The sequence below is a fragment of the Lissotriton helveticus genome, chromosome 7, assembly GCF_964261635.1.
Source record: "Lissotriton helveticus chromosome 7, aLisHel1.1, whole genome shotgun sequence".
NCBI classification, from domain to species: Eukaryota; Metazoa; Chordata; class Amphibia; order Caudata; family Salamandridae; genus Lissotriton; species Lissotriton helveticus.
Window position 1 is genome coordinate 596,222,870 of NC_136068.1, and position 18,563 is coordinate 596,241,432.

The 18,563-nt window shown below is 44.8% G+C and overlaps 1 protein-coding gene across 1 annotated transcript in view; it reads right to left on the reverse strand.

The window, feature by feature from the left end:
* Window positions 1-212: 212 nt before the first annotated feature.
* FAM193B (family with sequence similarity 193 member B) overlaps window positions 213-18,563 on the reverse strand; it is a 201,323-nt gene continuing 182,972 nt past the window's right edge. The window contains exon 10 of the mRNA XM_078652769.1: window positions 213-2,050. Within this exon, the coding sequence (XP_078508895.1) occupies window positions 1,954-2,050 (97 nt within the window). The 3' untranslated portion in view covers window positions 213-1,953. The remainder of the gene's footprint in view (window positions 2,051-18,563) is intronic.

The following is an 18,563-nucleotide window of genomic DNA, read 5'->3' on the forward strand; positions in this document are numbered from 1 at the left end:
GAGAACCACGGATCTCAAGTCACTGTCAGGAGTACGTTCTTAAGCACCCTCACCCTCTCACTTTCCTATTCCCTTTTAGAAAAGTGGTAATTCACTCTTCTTTTCTGTCATTTTTGGTGCCAGTCTTTTCACTGGATCAAACCTGTGCTGTCTGTGTTATCCCTCCACAGAAAGTTAAAGTGTACTGATGGTAGAATAAAACCCTCTTCACAGGTGTTCAAATATCATTTTATCTTTCAGAAGGAAAGACTTTCACAGTATCAAAAGTAAATAATAATAATATTAATAAAAATAAAATAAAAAAACACAGCAAAGCCAATATACATTTGGCTAACACAGAACGGCAATAAAAACCTACATTCCATGTACGAGGGGGGTCAGAGGAACTCCATCAAGCCCGAGTCCGACCCAAGAGCCTGGGTAGCACCAGCAATCAAGTTAAAAAAACATTATTTCATTTCTGTTTTCATAGCTCAATACAAATCATTATTTTGGTTCATAAAAGATATAGCAAATGGTAAATACATTGATGCATGTCAGGAACTGTGTGGCAAGGGAGGTGGCGGGGATAGTAAGATAAAAAGTACAGGGGATGGACGCAGATCGAGTTCCCTTCTCACACAGGAAATCCGATGCAAAGGCAACACCCTCCCTTCTCACCCCAGAGAGGGCAGCAGCAGCAATACCACACACAGATAACCGAATGCCCGTGAAACAAGCCCATGTCAAGTGCTAAAAACTGACAGTTATGGGTGAGGAAATCTATAGGAATAAAAACAGGATGAAGGTAATATTAACAAAAGAGGCTCAGGAAACAAAAACACAGGGGCAATGTGAGGCTTGGAAGCAATTTCGATGAGAAGCCATGCAGCAAAATACCACTGCAAGGAGCAGAGAAGGAAGGCCAGAAAGTAATATATAGGGAGGCAGGAATAAACAGAATGGTAACAGGGCAGTGGACCTGAAGGCCCAGTAAGAAGTAAGAGTGGCATGAATTAAGGTAAAAGAGAACTGGAACTAACCTTATAACAGGAAAGCACACAAGAAGGCAAAAGCGCAGAGAAGTACAGAGCAGGCAAGACATCTGGTGCAAGATCCAGTACAATGAGGCATGAGTGGGTGTAGGATGCAAGGGAAATGAGGCAAGAAATCAATACAAAATACAAGACTGAAGGAAACGGAGCTCATCTGGCAACTTCTAGGAAACCTCCTAGGTGGCCAGGAGAAGGCAATGGGGGAAGTCCTTAGGCTTGAGACAAAAAGAAGCACTGAACTGCTCGACTGCAGAGAAGTTGGTTAAAAGCGGTCGACTCCCCTCTTCAGCATTTCAACATTGCTTATTGTAAAGTTCACCAAGGATAAACCTGTAAAGTAAAATAGGCTAAAATTGGACACAGTCTCTCTCCGCCCGCTAGTCAAAGAAAAGTTTTGAGTGAGCACAGAATGAAAGGGAGGACTTACATTGGGAGAGCATGGATTATGAAGACATCCAGGGTTTGAAAAGGGGCACTGTACATAAAAACTCAGACGGGCAGATAGGTATCTCTTGGAAATACCCACATAAAAACAAACTTTAAAATACAAACAATTTAAAATGTATGCAGACTGACCATGTGGTCGGTGGATGTGATCGTATTTACCACTGTGCCTACAGCTCGTGGAGGAAGGGAAGAGTTGCGAGGGAGAAATGAAAAACTCATAGCAAGTGCTTTTAGTGAAGCTGCATTCTACGCTAACCCTTCAGGAAGCAAATTCTGTGCAAGCAACCCCACATAATATTAAAATATAAGGAGGGGGGCAAGAACGGGTGTGGAGTAGACAGGGACTTTCCAGTCTTCAGTGAAGCAGAGGACTGTGGCTGTACAAGAGTCTGGGGTGTCTAGGAATGAGAAGTAAGACAAGGAGAGTCAGTCTCGCCCTTTCCCCCGCTGCATCCAAGTGCTCTTGCAGGAGTCACTGAGCTAGGCTGGAGGCAGGTCTCTTCAGGGTGAAGTTGGTCCAGTTCACTGCCACTTTCTGTCGCGTCTGCTTTGCAGAGTCCAGGCAAAATCTAAGGAAGGGGAGATAAAAAAAAAAAGAAAAAAGGTCAGTCCCTCTCTCTGGGGTATGCAGGTCAGGTAGATGGAAAGAAAAAGAAAAGCATTATTAACTTGAGTTTTTGCAGAAAGAAAGTTTTCCAATTATTTGCCTGGTGCAAGAGTTTACACCTCAACAATGATGTCGAACTGCAATAGCCCCAAAAACGCGAAGGAATAGTTCTGAGCAACTGCATAGGAAACTTACAACAAAAAATGATTGAATCACTACTAATGAAAGACTACAGTAGAATCATTGAAGTGGGATAAAGGCTGTGACTTATTGGGCAAGTATACCACACCAAAATCCGCATGGCTGGACCACAGAGCTCTAAAGGAACCTTTTACCCACCATGGAGTACTAGGACAGGTAATAATAGGACTATAAAGACAGCAATTCTCATTGAAAGTAACCATCTTTGAATGTTCTACCTAACACAAGCAGCGACAATAGGCGCTGCAAGTAACTTTGAATGTAAAGTACTTATTTGACACCAAGACTTAACTGATAATGAGTTTGTTAGATAGTAAGGGTGAACATTGCAATGGGTATCAGACTTGCTAAAACATCATTTGTGCGCCCTTCGCACCAGTTCTTATCCACTGGGAAAATACAACAAAACAGAGAAAATGCAGGGCAGTGGTGAAAGCACTAGTACAGACCAGGCTTCAATTAACCATAATGCAAAGAAGGACTTAGTTTAACATCAACGTCCTTTGGATTAACAGCCCAAAAAGCAAAGTTCATAGAAAACATTTGGCATTACGCATTCAGCTGTCCTATACATTATACCTAAAGGAGTCATACATGTCAAATGCAAAAAAAAAAACTACCATTGCCTGAATGGGTAATGATCCCCCCATGTGAAGGATTTTGTCACTTTCAGCCACATCTAAATCTTCCCATCAGGGCTTAACAACAGTGAAAAGACATTTAAAAAAATAAAGCCTTGGGCACTTTGCTTTTTATGGTATTTGGACGATATTTAATAAGGATTATGTTACTTAGCCTGTAAGAACCGGTTAGTGGCATGTAATGCTGTAGATTCACATGTTTGCATTATCATGCCATCTAGTGTTGCATCCAAATGTATGCCAGTTTTTTTTCTAAATAGCCTTTCGAGTCACGAGATCGAGTGGTGACTCCTCTTTGTGATAAGGCACAAGGGCATTGACTCCACTGTTAAGATTGTTTTCCTGAAGGCAGGTGAGATTGGAGTGTAACACAAGTGTAGTAAAGAGATGTCCAAGCGTAGCAATAGAGGTAAAGGAAACTGCAACGGCCACAGGTGTCCGGAAATGAGGATTGGAGCATATGAATGTACAGCACTACAGGTCAAGAACAGATGCTTACAGGGTAAGTAACATAATCCTTTCAAAGGCATGTATCTGGAGATGCACAGGATTTTCATAAACGTGCTCCGGAAAGCAGTGGCTAACCTGTGGGTGTTGCAGTTGTTTGAAAGAGTGTAACACTGCCTGTCCTACATTAGCTTGTTGGCGTGCTGGAACATACAGACAATAACGCTTAGTGGAGGTGTGTGGTGTGGACCATGTAGCTGCTTTGCAAATGTCAGCTAACAAAGTATCTCCCAGAAAGGCCATAGAAACCCCGAGTTTATGAGTTGTGTGCGCTTTAGGGGGTGTTGGTAAAGTTCTTTTGGCTTTTATGTAAAAAAGTTTGAATGCACTTAACTATCCATCTGGTGAGTCCTGATTTGGATAAAGGCTTTCCTTTTTGTGGTACTGAGAAGGCCACCAAAAGTTATTTTGTTTTTTCTTAAAGTTTTTGTTTTGTTAATGAAGTACATGATGGCTCTTGACATCTAATGTATGTAGAGCCCGATCTGCACTAGAAATCTCAATAGAAAGAGGGTCTCACCAGGGTTGACCCCTGTCGCCTCTACTTTTTAATTTGTATATTGAACCCCTGGCAAATGAAATAAGATCGAATATATAGATCTCGGCATTCAAAGGTAGAGGCTGGGGAAAGAATGTGGGCCTCTATGCACACGAATTGATGCTATAAACCTTGGATGTAGAGAGCTCTCTCCCAGAGATAATGAAATTAATAAAACATTTGGGAACGTATCAGGCTACTCGGTAAATAGAGAAGAAACTGAAATAATGGAGTAGAACACGCAATATCTCAGTCCTCTAGTAAAACAGGAAATCGGATATCTAGGGGTACAGGTGACGCAGGACCTTGATAAAATGGCCTTGAGGAATCAAGGTGAGACTAAAAGACTACTCAAGAAATGGAGCAATCTCCCACTTTCATTCTTAGGAAGATCGAATTTACTTAAAATGTCAAAACTACTAAAGTTTACTTTTATATTCAATGCAATTCCTTTAGAGTTAACCAAAATGTGATTAAGAAACTACAAGGAGACCTCAGTAGTTTCATTTGGGCAGACAAAGGAGCAAGGATTGCTTGGAAGAAGATTCCCCGGGAGAAGATATATTGAGGAAAGCGAGTACAGAGCTTATTTACTATCGGGCCTTTCAGTTTAAAACCTTTAGATCCCTGCTGTTGGAAGAAAAAAAACAATTCTCCGTTGTTTAAAACGGTAACAAAAGAACAGGCAGAGCAAGAGGACTTCTTTCTGTTCTAATCTGGTCATCCAAATACTTTAAAAAGGTCAGATCGAAGACATTGAGGGCTGCTTGCACATCTTGGTATCAAATAAAGAGAACGCTGGGGATACTGTACTACAGTGCCCAGGCCCCAATTTGGGATTCCCCGAGTACTCCAACCTGGTTACAAGTCAAACTAGTAGCCCCCTTGCGGTCAGCCGGAATAGATAAGTGGGGGCAAATCCTGCATGGCAGATCAGTAGTCTCTTGGGATATTATGAGTAGGCTAACAGCAGGGTACCTTTCAAAGTTCAAATACTACCAACTAACAAGTTGGGCAAGTGAACTGGGGAAAATGGATGAAGGGAGTTCAGACTACGAGATAAAACTGTTGCTAAAACCCCCGCATGCCAAGGAACTGGCAAAATGGTACTGGGAACTAATAGAGGCTGGAGAAGAACCCTAATACTCTGAACTAGGAGAGAGCTGGAAGAGGGTCCTGCCAAATGCACAGACGGAAGTGTTACAGCAAGTATCTATGTCTACTTTTTGGTCTATAATAAAGTCTGTCCCCCTCAGGAGAAATCATCTTTTCACAGTGCCTATTGGACACCGATGAGATAGTCCAAGCTGGGGAGACAAGCACAGGGAGGAAAGGCGGATGATATCCACATGTTCTGGCAGTGTCCACTTCTGGAGATCTTCTGGCAAGGAGTGGGTAACTAGATTAACAAAATAATAGAAAACAGTATTAAGGTAAGCCTTGAAATGGTTATATTTAGAGCTATAGAGGGGGGTGGTAAATTGGTGAAATCAAATGGGCATAAATCTCTGTTTGTATTATTAATATTGGCAAGTAGAGAGATATGCAAAAAGTGGATAAAACAAACTCCCCAGAACTCAGAATGGGTTGAATCAGTTCAGAGAGTTAGAGACCTTGAAGGGAATCTCTCTTCGGGTCAAAAAGTTACATTTAGGGAGTAATGGGACATCCAGGGAGTAATTGTAGCAGAAGGATAAATTATTTAAGGGGGACAGTAACCCCTTCGCTGCGTGCATCAGCCAACGGCCTGGAAACGTAAAATGGAACGTATCTGGAAAAATATGTAAAGCGCTCGGATACCTGATTCGGTTCGGGTCTAGTTCGCGCTATATAAAACTCCCCCAAAAAACAAAAACAAAAAAAAAAAAACGGCTGTCGCAAGCACTACCCCGGTAGTGCTGAGCACGTCCGTTGGCCGATGCGGCCCCTACCACTCTTTTAAACCGTCGCGCCGCAGTTAAGTGGTAATAAGAACCCTGAGAAAATCTGGTCCAATGATTAAAAACATCAACAAATTATTTCTGGGATATAAGGGCCCAGAGAGAATATCCTAACCTTCATCCAAGATAAGATGTTAAGGAAGTGACGGTCTTCCTGAGTTACTGAACCGGGAAGGAGAGGGAGAAGGGGGAAAAGCATAGGCAAATATCCCAGACCAACTCATCCAATACAGCATTGCCCTAGGACAGTGGGATATGGGAAGCTGGAGGCAAAGAATTGGCATTTTGGGTTGTCTGCGGTTGGAACGGATCTATTTGTGGAAATCCCCATTTTTGGAAGTAAGGGAGGTGGACTACGGGGTGGAGGTCCCATTCCGTGTTGCTGCATTCCGCTGAGGAGGTCTGCAAAGTTGTTGTCTGCTCCCCGAAGGTGTTTTGTTAAGCAGATGAATGTTGCGATGTAGAATCCAAAGCCAAATGGTCTGAGCTAGGTGTGAGAGCTGAAGAATGTGCCCCCTCTTGCTTTGGTAGATAGTATATAGTTATTGTATTGTCTGTCTGGACTAGAACAACCTTGCCAATGAGGTGAGGAATGAAGGCTTTCAATGCTAGGTGAACAGCTTGAAGATCTAGGTAATTGATGTGGAGATTCCTGTGCTTGGAATCCCAGTGGCTCTGTGAGATCTTGTAAGTGTTCATCCTATACTGTGACCGATGTGTCCATTGTCAGAGTGCTGTGAGGAACAGGGACTAGAAAAGGCTTCCCTTTTAAGAGGCTGTTGGTGTTTCACCACTGCAGAGAGTGATGTGTGCTGCTGTTTATCAACACTAGGTCTTCACAGTGACCCTGTGACTGAGACCACTGTTGTGCCAGGCATTCCTGTAATGGACGCATGTGAATTTTAGCATGGGGTACTATGGCAATACAGGATGCCATCATGCCTATAAGCCTCATGACAATTCTTACTGAGTTGCAGATTGATTTGAAATCGGGATATCAATGTTTGATATTTTGAATTCTTGTTGTATTGGGATTCGCTAATCCTAGGTTTGTGTTTATGACTGCCCCAAATATAGTTGTATTTTGTGAGGTTGAAGGTGAGATTTTGTGGGATTGATAGTTAATCCCAGTTGGTGAAGGTGATCTATGATCACTTGTGTGTGTTGCTGGAAGAGATAATGAGTGCTGGCTTTGTGGAGCCAGTCGTCCAGAAATGGGAAGATATGGATGTTTTGTCTGGGCAGATGTGCTGCTGCTGCTACTGCTAAACACTTTGTGAATACTTGTGGTGCAGTAGTGATACCGAAAAGTAGGACTTTGAATTGGTAATGTTTTCCTGCTATCACAAACCTGAGGTATTTGCGATGTACTGGGTGTATTGGAATATGAAAATGGGCTTATTTTATATCTAGGGCTGCGAGAAAGTTGCCTTGTTGAGGGAGTGGGATCACATTGTGAAGTGTGATCATATGAACATGATCTGACAGGATGTGGTGGTTTAGGGGCAGCGATTTACTCTTTTTGGGAATTAGAAGTGTAGAGAGTATATTCCTGATTCTTGGTGGTGTAGAGGGACAGGTTCTATAGTTCCTTTGCGAAGAAGAGCTTGAACTTGCTGTTTGAGCATTGTTTGAAGTTCCGGTGATAACCTGTGGGTGTGAGGTGGTATGTTGGAAGGTGTGGTAATGAGCTCCACAACAGCCATGTTGGATAATGTCCAACACCCACTAGTCTGATGCCATTGATTGTCATGTGGGTAGAAAGTGTTGTAGATGCCCCCGACAGGTGTTGTATTTTGTAGTCGGCAGGAAGGTGAGGGAAGTCACTGTTTGCTTGTGTGTGTGTGTTCCCCCAACGTGGGGGAGCACCTTTGCCTCCACCTTTAGCATTGCTGGCCCTCTAGGAGCCCTGTAGTTAAATCTGGGGGAGGAATACTGACTGACCTTGTTGTTTATGAGGTGGAGGCTTCCAGAGGGGTCGTTTGGAGCCTCCACAATAGGTGGAGCGGTAAAAGGAGCCTCGAGATGAAGATGTATGAAGGTCTCCCATGGCTTTCACAGTTACCATGTCTATTTATTTAATTTTTTTCTAGGGCCTCATCCACATGTGGCCCAAAGATGCGCATTGTCAAAAGGGACATTTAAGCAGCTTTGCTGTACCTCTGGCTTAAAGCCTGAAATACGTAACCAAGCATAGCAGTGAAGTAGGATGATTGTATTGATACCTCGTGCCGCTGTGTTGGCTGAATCTAGGGCACAACCAACAAGTGTTGGAGATAAGTTTGCCCTCTGTTACAAGCTTTTGACCTCTTTTTCTGTGCTCATCAGAGAGATGTTGGAGGAGCTCCTCCTCCACATTCCAGTAAGCACGGTCCTAACTGGCTAGCAAACCCTGAGAGTTGGTGATACACCAATGGTTTGCTGATGCATTTGCTCTCCTTCCTGGGAGGGGGTGCATCTCCGCTTGCTTGTGAGGTTGGTCTTTTAGGAGTACTGATGGCCACCAATTATTCCGGTGGGACTGGTTTCCTGACAGGGTATAAGGGAGAGGGCTTATACTTTTCATTGACCCTTGGTGTTAAAAATCTATTTGTGGAAATCCCCATTTTTGGAAGTAAGGGAGGTGGACTACGGGGTGGAGGTCCCATTCCGTGTTGCTGCATTCCGCTGAGGAGGTCTGCAAAGTTGTTGTCTGCTCCCCGAAGGTGTTTTGTTAAGCAGATGAATGTTGCGATGTAGAATCCAAAGCCAAATGGTCTGAGCTAGGTGTGAGAGCTGAAGAATGTGCCCCCTCTTGCTTTGGTAGATAGTATATAGTTATTGTATTGTCTGTCTGGACTAGAACAACCTTGCCAATGAGGTGAGGAATGAAGGCTTTCAATGCTAGGTGAACAGCTTGAAGATCTAGGTAATTGATGTGGAGATTCCTGTGCTTGGAATCCCAGTGGCTCTGTGAGATCTTGTAAGTGTTCATCCTATACTGTGACCGATGTGTCCATTGTCAGAGTGCTGTGAGGAACAGGGACTAGAAAAGGCTTCCCTTTTAAGAGGCTGTTGGTGTTTCACCACTGCAGAGAGTGATGTGTGCTGCTGTTTATCAACACTAGGTCTTCACAGTGACCCTGTGACTGAGACCACTGTTGTGCCAGGCATTCCTGTAATGGACGCATGTGAATTTTAGCATGGGGTACTATGGCAATACAGGATGCCATCATGCCTATAAGCCTCATGACAATTCTTACTGAGTTGCAGATTGATTTGAAATCGGGATATCAATGTTTGATATTTTGAATTCTTGTTGTATTGGGATTCGCTAATCCTAGGTTTGTGTTTATGACTGCCCCAAATATAGTTGTATTTTGTGAGGTTGAAGGTGAGATTTTGTGGGATTGATAGTTAATCCCAGTTGGTGAAGGTGATCTATGATCACTTGTGTGTGTTGCTGGAAGAGATAATGAGTGCTGGCTTTGTGGAGCCAGTCGTCCAGAAATGGGAAGATATGGATGTTTTGTCTGGGCAGATGTGCTGCTGCTGCTACTGCTAAACACTTTGTGAATACTTGTGGTGCAGTAGTGATACCGAAAAGTAGGACTTTGAATTGGTAATGTTTTCCTGCTATCACAAACCTGAGGTATTTGCGATGTACTGGGTGTATTGGAATATGAAAATGGGCTTATTTTATATCTAGGGCTGCGAGAAAGTTGCCTTGTTGAGGGAGTGGGATCACATTGTGAAGTGTGATCATATGAACATGATCTGACAGGATGTGGTGGTTTAGGGGCAGCGATTTACTCTTTTTGGGAATTAGAAGTGTAGAGAGTATATTCCTGATTCTTGGTGGTGTAGAGGGACAGGTTCTATAGTTCCTTTGCGAAGAAGAGCTTGAACTTGCTGTTTGAGCATTGTTTGAAGTTCCGGTGATAACCTGTGGGTGTGAGGTGGTATGTTGGAAGGTGTGGTAATGAGCTCCACAACAGCCATGTTGGATAATGTCCAACACCCACTAGTCTGATGCCATTGATTGTCATGTGGGTAGAAAGTGTTGTAGATGCCCCCGACAGGTGTTGTATTTTGTAGTCGGCAGGAAGGTGAGGGAAGTCACTGTTTGCTTGTGTGTGTGTGTTCCCCCAACGTGGGGGAGCACCTTTGCCTCCACCTTTAGCATTGCTGGCCCTCTAGGAGCCCTGTAGTTAAATCTGGGGGAGGAATACTGACTGACCTTGTTGTTTATGAGGTGGAGGCTTCCAGAGGGGTCGTCTGGAGCCTCCACAATAGGTGGAGCGGTAAAAGGAGCCTCGAGATGAAGATGTATGAAGGTCACCCATGGCTTTCACAGTTACCATGTCTATTTATTTAATTTTTTTCTAGGGCCTCATCCACATGTGGCCCAAAGATGCGCATTGTCAAAAGGGACATTTAAGCAGCTTTGCTGTACCTCTGGCTTAAAGCCTGAAATACGTAACCAAGCATAGCAGTGAAGTAGGATGATTGTATTGATACCTCGTGCCGCTGTGTTGGCTGAATCTAGGGCACAACCAACAAGTGTTGGAGATAAGTTTGCCCTCTGTTACAAGCTTTTGACCTCTTTTTCTGTGCTCATCAGAGAGATGTTGGAGGAGCTCCTCCTCCACATTCCAGTAAGCACGGTCCTAACTGGCTAGCAAACCCTGAGAGTTGGTGATACACCAATGGTTTGCTGATGCATTTGCTCTCCTTCCTGGGAGGGGGTGCATCTCCGCTTGCTTGTGAGGTTGGTCTTTTAGGAGTACTGATGGCCACCAATTATTCCGGTGGGACTGGTTTCCTGACAGGGTATAAGGGAGAGGGCTTATACTTTTCATTGACCCTTGGTGTTAAAAATACAGGCCCTGACAGGATCTCTGTGTGACGCATCATCCCTTTCAACATGTGGAGAATTGATTCGACCCGAGCCTCAACAGACTTCTTGGGTGTCGGTTCGGTGCAGTGTTTGCATTTTGGTGCAGAAGTTCTGCTCTGAGCCAAAGCAGAAGATGTTGAAGTCTGCTCGGTGCTGAGAGTGTCGATGCCATACACTTCGGCTGCTGTTTTGGAGCAGAGCTTGAGGGCGGGGCTTCCGAGCCAGTCATGTGACAACCATGGGCATGAGGAAGTGGCGATCCGAATACCTCTTTTTGTAGAGGTGTTGGATGTTTTCATGGTGTTCCACCCGGGACTGTAGGGCACAGGGTATAGTACTCACTGCTTTGAACTCAGTTGTGGTTTCAGTGATTTCTTAGTCTCCTGTTCATGCTCAGATTCCAAACTTTGATGGAGAATGTTTTCTCCCCCTTCTCCGATTTCTTCATTGCTGAAGAGGTCGGGAGTGTCATGGGTGGCCCTCCGCTGCATTTAGAGCCGGCGTGCTCAATCACGGAGTCTTTTTGGGCAGAACGCTCAATAGGCCTCGGAATCCTCTTTCCTGTGTTCCGGTGACAAACACAAGTAACAGACCTGATGGGAGTCGGTCCATGGGTATTTTGCGTAGCAACGGGGGCAGAAACAGAAAGGCGCCTGTTCCATCACCAAGAGGGCCATTTGTAGAGGACCTAGAGCACAGCAATTTTGAAGGCCATGACGGGCGAGGCCCTAGAGGGGCCGCAGTAGAAGCCAGCTGATCCGACAGGTGATTGTTCCTCAATACGCAGAGTGGGAACACGATTAAAAAAAGAAGATCGGTGCAGGTTAGAGTGGATTGGGTACTGAAAATAGATCTGCACAGTCTCAACATGAAGCTCAAGCACACAGGTTCAAACCCGAAGATGGAAAGGAAACAATCTAACAATGGAGTCTATGCCCATGCGCATCATCACCAAGAGGAGAAGTCACTCAATCTCAGGACTCAGACTTCTTTGAAGAAAAACAACTTTCACACATCCGGATCCAACACTAGATGGAAAGTATGTATATCCACAGCTACACATGCCTCTGCATGACTGTTCTCCTGGCCTGTATTATGTATAGGGATTATGTAATTTTTTTACTCCGTGAAAAGAGGAAATACCCTTCAGATTATTTCATCCATTTCCTCTTTTTCACCCTCCTTTAGCTTCACTATCCTCTGTCACATGGAGAAAGAACTCAATTAAGAATCCCCTATTATATTGAGAGATTCTCTAGCATCTCCATCCATTTACCATTAAATAGGTGGTCTACTGGATGCTTTCTTTCGGATACCGCAACTACGACTACTCCCTTCCAATGATTTGAACTTTGTGAACCCTATGATCCATGTTGAAAAAGAGGATACTTTTTTCACTCATGTGAAATTTAGAACCCCATTTTCTGTAAAAAGTGATCATGGATAATGCAGAAGGCTTAAGGATAATGCGGATGATATAATCCCCATGTCACTCAGCAATCAATGATGAACATGGTGTTTCCCAACTGCGCACTACACTTCAACACTAGAAATGAGGTATGATGCAAAACAGCTAGTAGTCACAAAGGAGGAGGAAAAGATGGTTCGGGATTGGTCACGGTGGAGGAAAAAAGATAAGCACATTTTATAGGAGCCATCGAAAAACACCTGGGTTTGGTTACCAGCAGTCCCAATACAATAAACAATTTCCACAGAAATTAGAGAGGTGGTTTAGCACAGTACCATTATCTAGTCCACACTGCAACATGGACAGACAGACGAGAGAGGTTAGTGAGGAAGACTGGCTAAATATCTTGATAATTATTGGCTTACCCACCAAAGCAGAAGATTTAGAATGGCAAGCGTTTATTAGGCAGAATGACATCTGTTTTCAGGAGACATAATCAGAGCTGATTGCAGGAAATAGAATATAGAATAATAGTCCGCAGAAACCTTAACACCCTTTTGAGTAATAACCAAAAAGTGCAATCCTTGAAGATCTCCCATGAGGAGCACAAGAAGCTGTTATTAATCGGAAGTTAGTCAGAGTAAATATTGTAGGTCTATAATGTAGACTGTGGGCTAGGACACCTTAATGGTCACACTACATCTGATGTCCAGGCAAATAGGACACATCGAGGAAATATCGAAGAAATAAGGGCCTTGTTGATTTGATCATAATAAATATGGAAGTTTGGACAACAGTCTGGGACACGCACAGACATCTGCTTTGAAAGTGACCATAAGCCTCCTTTTGTCTTTTTTCTAGGAAAAAAGACATCTAAATTCTCAAATAAGAGGATGCCATAAAAAGCTGTTCCTCATTACATCAGCAAAGCATCAAAGGCAGAGAGGTGGAATTCTGAAAAATATGTTTTAAAAATTGCCTAGAGCATGATGGACATGATCAAGCCTGGCACAAAACATTTATTAACAGTACCTGAAGAGTTTCACGACAATAAGGTGTCAATTTAATATAAGCAAATTATTGGCAAGATATCCCTCTTCCGAACTACGACCAAAAGTATTTATCATGTGAGTAATGGCAATCAAAACGGTAAATGGTATGACCAAGAATGCTGGACTAAGAAGAAGGAGCGGTCATACATTTTGGCGGGACATCACAAGACCATTCACTCAGATGACCTTTATTAGAATTGGACAAATCTATAAAGCACAGATTCATGAAAAAAGGCTAGTAATGAGTTGTAAGAAACAGGAAAATATAAAATCAAGCATACACTGAAAAAGACTCCAGAAGGTTCTTGCCACTAACTACTTGGGGCTATAATTAGAGCTCCCAATTTTTAGTTTTTACAGATAAATACAAAAAAAACTCTTTTCCTAATTGCATTTTTAAATAGAGAAAATATCAAAAATATGGCCTTCCTTTGGAGGATTCTTTGTATTGTCAATCACGAGTGCCTGGTGAGTAGGTGTTCAAAACATTGGTTTCTCCTTCATATGGGCAATAGGGCGGCGACCCCAAAAACCATCATGTCTCACTCTGCACCTAATTGCTACGCTATTACAGATTTTACATGAATGAAATTCTCTCACCGATCATTTGCTTAGATGTAAAAGCTGTAATGAATATGACCCTGCACCAGAAGAACGCTCCCGGGGCTGTATTGCGCATGTGTCAGGTGTGGGCTGTTACAGACGTTCTTTCACAGAAGCAATACATATCGGATATGCTGCACTAGCGGAAGGCAGTGCAGCATTTCAGATAATGGTAAATTGGAGCCTGTCAGTCATGCACCCTTATGCCCCATCAGAAGCCACTGTAGTGGAAAAGGACAACCTCCCGTCCTATTTGAGCTTTTGATTGGGCATAAGGTTATGAGCCTCGCTCTGGTGCCCTGTTCGTTGTATCTGGGCACTTGGGCTGTTGGGAATCGTGATTCGTGATGTGTATGTTAAGAACTACCTCAGGTAAGTTACACATTGTGTGCACGACTGAAAGCATGTCTATATTATGTGCGCCTGCACCAGTGTATGTGCGTGATTTTCAATACAATTGTGTCCGTATAATACAATAAAAAATTTCCTTTGTGTCAATGCTGCCTGCGTCGCTCTTCCTCGCCCCTTCACTCTGTCAGTGCAGTCTAGGTTCAAATCATCAAACTTCCCAGGACGCTACGGAAAACATTTTAAACATTCGACCACCCTCCCACAAAAATATTCGGACAGTGCTCCACGGAGAACAGATAATACCAGAGATAACGGTGCAGAGCGGACACTGGCCTCATCTAACCTCCCATCAGTACCTCGGAATCCGGCAGGATTTGTGTGATAGTGACGCTTTAACTTTTACTGCAAAACGCATGGGGGAAACGGCCAGTACAACGCGGCCGTTTCCACGAGTAAACATAACCACGCATGCATTACAACGCATGCGTGGTTCCACGGAAAGCCTTTACCATGCATACCTTTACTACGAGATACGTAGTAAAGGCATTTGTGCAAAAGGAAACCAAAAATATGGGGGGGGTTGCTTGGGGGGCCTCCCCCCCCACCACAAAAAAAAACGTAGGTTAAATAAAGGGGGGTTGGGGGGGTTTCCCCCCAAAAAAAGAAACTCACCTGATTCAGCAAGATGAACAATTGTGGAGGCAATCGGCGTCGTTAGAGGAAAAGGAAAGACATTTCCGTTTCCTCTAAATGATGTGAAACGTCACCTCGGAAGGGCTTGGAGTGGAGAGGACGTGGAGCGGTAAGGAGGAATGCGGGGTGGTTTCAAAGGGGAAAAATATAAGGGTTAATTTACAGTGATAGGAGATATCCTTTAACATAAAAATGTCAATAACATGCATAGTTTCACAACGAAAAACGTTGTAATGACTATGCATCTGTTCTTGGCGTGTAGGGCTGCTAACATTCATATCTATTGCATAGATCGCCGCCTAGTGTTGGGTCCGGATGATTGCACATTGTTGTCCTGGAAGAGTCTTCGAAGTATCACGAGATAGGTGGCTCCTCCCCTGGACTACAGTGCGCATGGGCATCGACTCCATCCCCAGATTGTTTTTAGCCATTGTGGCAGAGATGGAGTGAAATAGTGTAAAGGATGTCCATGCTAATGATGAATGCAAGAGAGTATCTGCAGCCGCTACGGGCACCGGGGAGGAGGGCGGGCGATATGAATGTTAGCAGCCCTACACGCCAAGAACAGATGCATACTGGTAAGTAGCATATTCAGTTCGAGGCATGTGGGCTGCTAAATTCATATCTATTGCATAGAATACACAGCAGTCCCTCCATTAAGGGCGGTTGCCCGTGCCAGCTGCAGAAGCTTTAAAAAGTGTCTTGAGAACAGCCTGTCCTACAGCTGCTTGCTGTTTGGAATGCACATCAACACAGTAATGTTTGGTAAGTGTGTGGTGTAGCCCATGTGGCTGCTCTACAAATGTCTTCTAAAGGAATTTTCCCCAGGAAAGCCATGGAGGCCCCCAACTTGCGTGTGGAGTGCGCCCTTGGGGGTATTGTTAAAGTACGCTTAGCCTTTTGATAACAGATTTGAATGCACTTAACAATCCATCTGGCTATTCCTGCTTTGGAAATGGGGTTGCCTTTGTGCTGCGCTGAGAAGGCAACAAAAAGTTGTTGTGTTTTCCTAAAGTGTTGCGTTCTGTCAATGTAGTACATCAACGCCCTCCTAACGTCCAATGTATGAAGCATTCTTTCCGCTACTGCTTGTGGGTTTTGGAAGAATGCGGGTAGGTCAATAGTTTGGTTGATATGAAACTGTGACACTACTTTAGGAAGGAATTTGGGGTTTGTGCGGAGCACCACCCTGTTTGAATGTATTTGGATGAATGGCTCTTGGATCGTGAGCGCTTGCAGCTCACTAACACGTCTGAGCGATGTAATAGCAATGAGAAAAGCCACTTTCCATGTTAGAAATTGAATTTCGCAGGAGTGCAGTGGCTCGAAAGGTGGACCCATCAGCCTAGTGAGGACCACATTGAGGTTCCACACTGGAGCTGGTGGTGTTCTTGGAGGAATGACTCGCTTCAGTCCCTCCAGGAAGGCTTTAATGGCAGGCACCCTGAAAACAGAGAGATGCTGCCTATTCTGGAGATAAGCCGCTATGGCGGATAAGTGTATCCGAATGGAAGCGTACGCTAGATTGCATTTGTAAAGATGTAACAAATAGCAGATGATGTTAGGAATGGATGCGTCTAGCGGGTTGATATTGTGGTCTGTACAGTAAACGACAAACCGCTTCCACTTTGCTGCATAGCAAGCTCTGGTAGTGGGCTTTCTTGCCTCCCGGATGATGTCCATGCATTCTGGAGGCAGGTTGAGGTAGCCAAATTCTAAGACCTCAGGAGCCAGATCGCCAGATTGAGCTGTTGCGGATCTGGATGCTGAATGTCTCCATGGTTCTGCGTCAGGAGCATGGATGTGAGATGCAGCCTTTGATGCGGTACCACGGAAAGTTCTAGAAACGTGGTGTACCATGGTTGGCGTGCCCATGTTGGAGCAACCAGGATGAGAGTCAGAGTGTTGCTTTAGCTTTCTTGCCACCAGCGGAATGAGAGGCGCTGGGGGAAAAGCGTACGCAAATTTGCCTGACCAGTTCATCCATATCGCATTCCCTTGCGATTCCGGGTGAGGGAACCTGGCGGCAAAGCTTTGGCATTTTGCGTTTCCCCTTGTGGCAAACAGGTCTATCTCTGGATGACCCCACTGCTGGAAGTACGGGTGGAGTACTGATGGATGTATCTCCCACTCGTGCATTTGATGGCTGTATCTGCTGAGCAGATCCGCCATCTGATTGTCCTTGCCCGGGAGGTGTTCTGCCATGAGGAAAATGTTCCTCTGAATGGCCCACTTCCACATGCTCTGAGCCAGATGAGACAGCTGTGGCGAGTGAGTGCCTCCCTGTTTTTGGATGTAGTACATGGCTGTCATGTTGTCCGTCCGGATCAACACGACTTTGCTGCACAGATGTACTTTGAAGGACTTTAGCGCCATGAAGATTGCCATCAATTCTAGGTAGTTGATGTGCAACTTCTGTTGCTGGGTGGACCACAGTCCCTGCACAGTGTAGTGGAGCACATGGGCTCCCCACCCTTGGAGAGATGCGTCCGTCGTTAGGATAATCTGTGGCACTGGCTCTTGGAACGGTCGTCCCTTGCAAAGGTTGTGTGGATTCCACCAATGCAGAGAGTTGTATGCCCGACCGGTCACCAACACTAGGTCTGTCAGTTGTCCCCGAGCCTGTGTCCACTGATTTGCCAAGCATTCTTGGAGCGGACGCATGTGCAACCTCGCGTGCGGGACTATGAAGATGCAGGAGGCCATCATGCCTATCAACTGCATGAACACTCTCGCTGGTAGGGAGTGTTGCGGTCTGAACCTCTGGATCAGCGATTGAATTGTGTCGATCCTGACTGGGTTTGGCTGAGCCATCGCTGTCAGGGTGTTTATTGTCGCGCCCAGATACTGCCGCACATGGGCTGGCTGAAGGTGCGACTTTGGGTAGTTTAGCGAGAACCCCAGACTGTGAAGGAGGTGAATAGTGTGGGACATGTCTGTGGCGCACTGTTGTTCCGACTTTGCTTGAACAAGCCAGTCGTCTAGGTACGGGTAGACATGTATGTTCTGCCGTCTGAGGTGCGCCGCCACTGTCGCCAGACACTTTGTAAACACTCTGGGGGCAGTAGTCACCCCAAAGGGTAGGACTTTGAACTGATAGTGCCTGTTTTGAATGGTGAACCTGAGGTATTTTCTGTGGGATGGGTGGAGTGGGATGTGGAAATAAGCATCCTTGAGGTCCAAGGTTGCTAGGAAGTCCCCTTGGTTTAGCAGTGGAAGAATTTGCTGCAGTGTCAGCATGTGAAAGTGTTCCGACAGTATATACATGTTGAGAGGGCGTAGATCCAGAATGGGTCTGAGGGATCCGTCCTTTTTTGGGATGAGGAAGTACAGGGAATAGACTCCTGTTCCTTCCTCTTCCACCGGTACGAGCTCGATTGCGCCTTTTTGCAGCATCACCACAACTTCCTGCTGCAATAAGTGCAAGTGCTCTGCCGACATAGGACGGTGTTTTGGGGGAATGTTGGGAGGAGTGGATGTTAACTCCAAACAATAACCGTACTGGATAAGTTTTCTCACCCACCTGTCCGTGGTGATGGACGTCCAGACTGGCAGGAACTGCTGGAGTCTCCCCCCGACAGGTGTTGGATGTTCGGGGGGCAGTGACAGAGAGTCACTGTTTGTTGGCGGCAGAGGAACGGGAGTTGTTGTTCCCTCTGCCC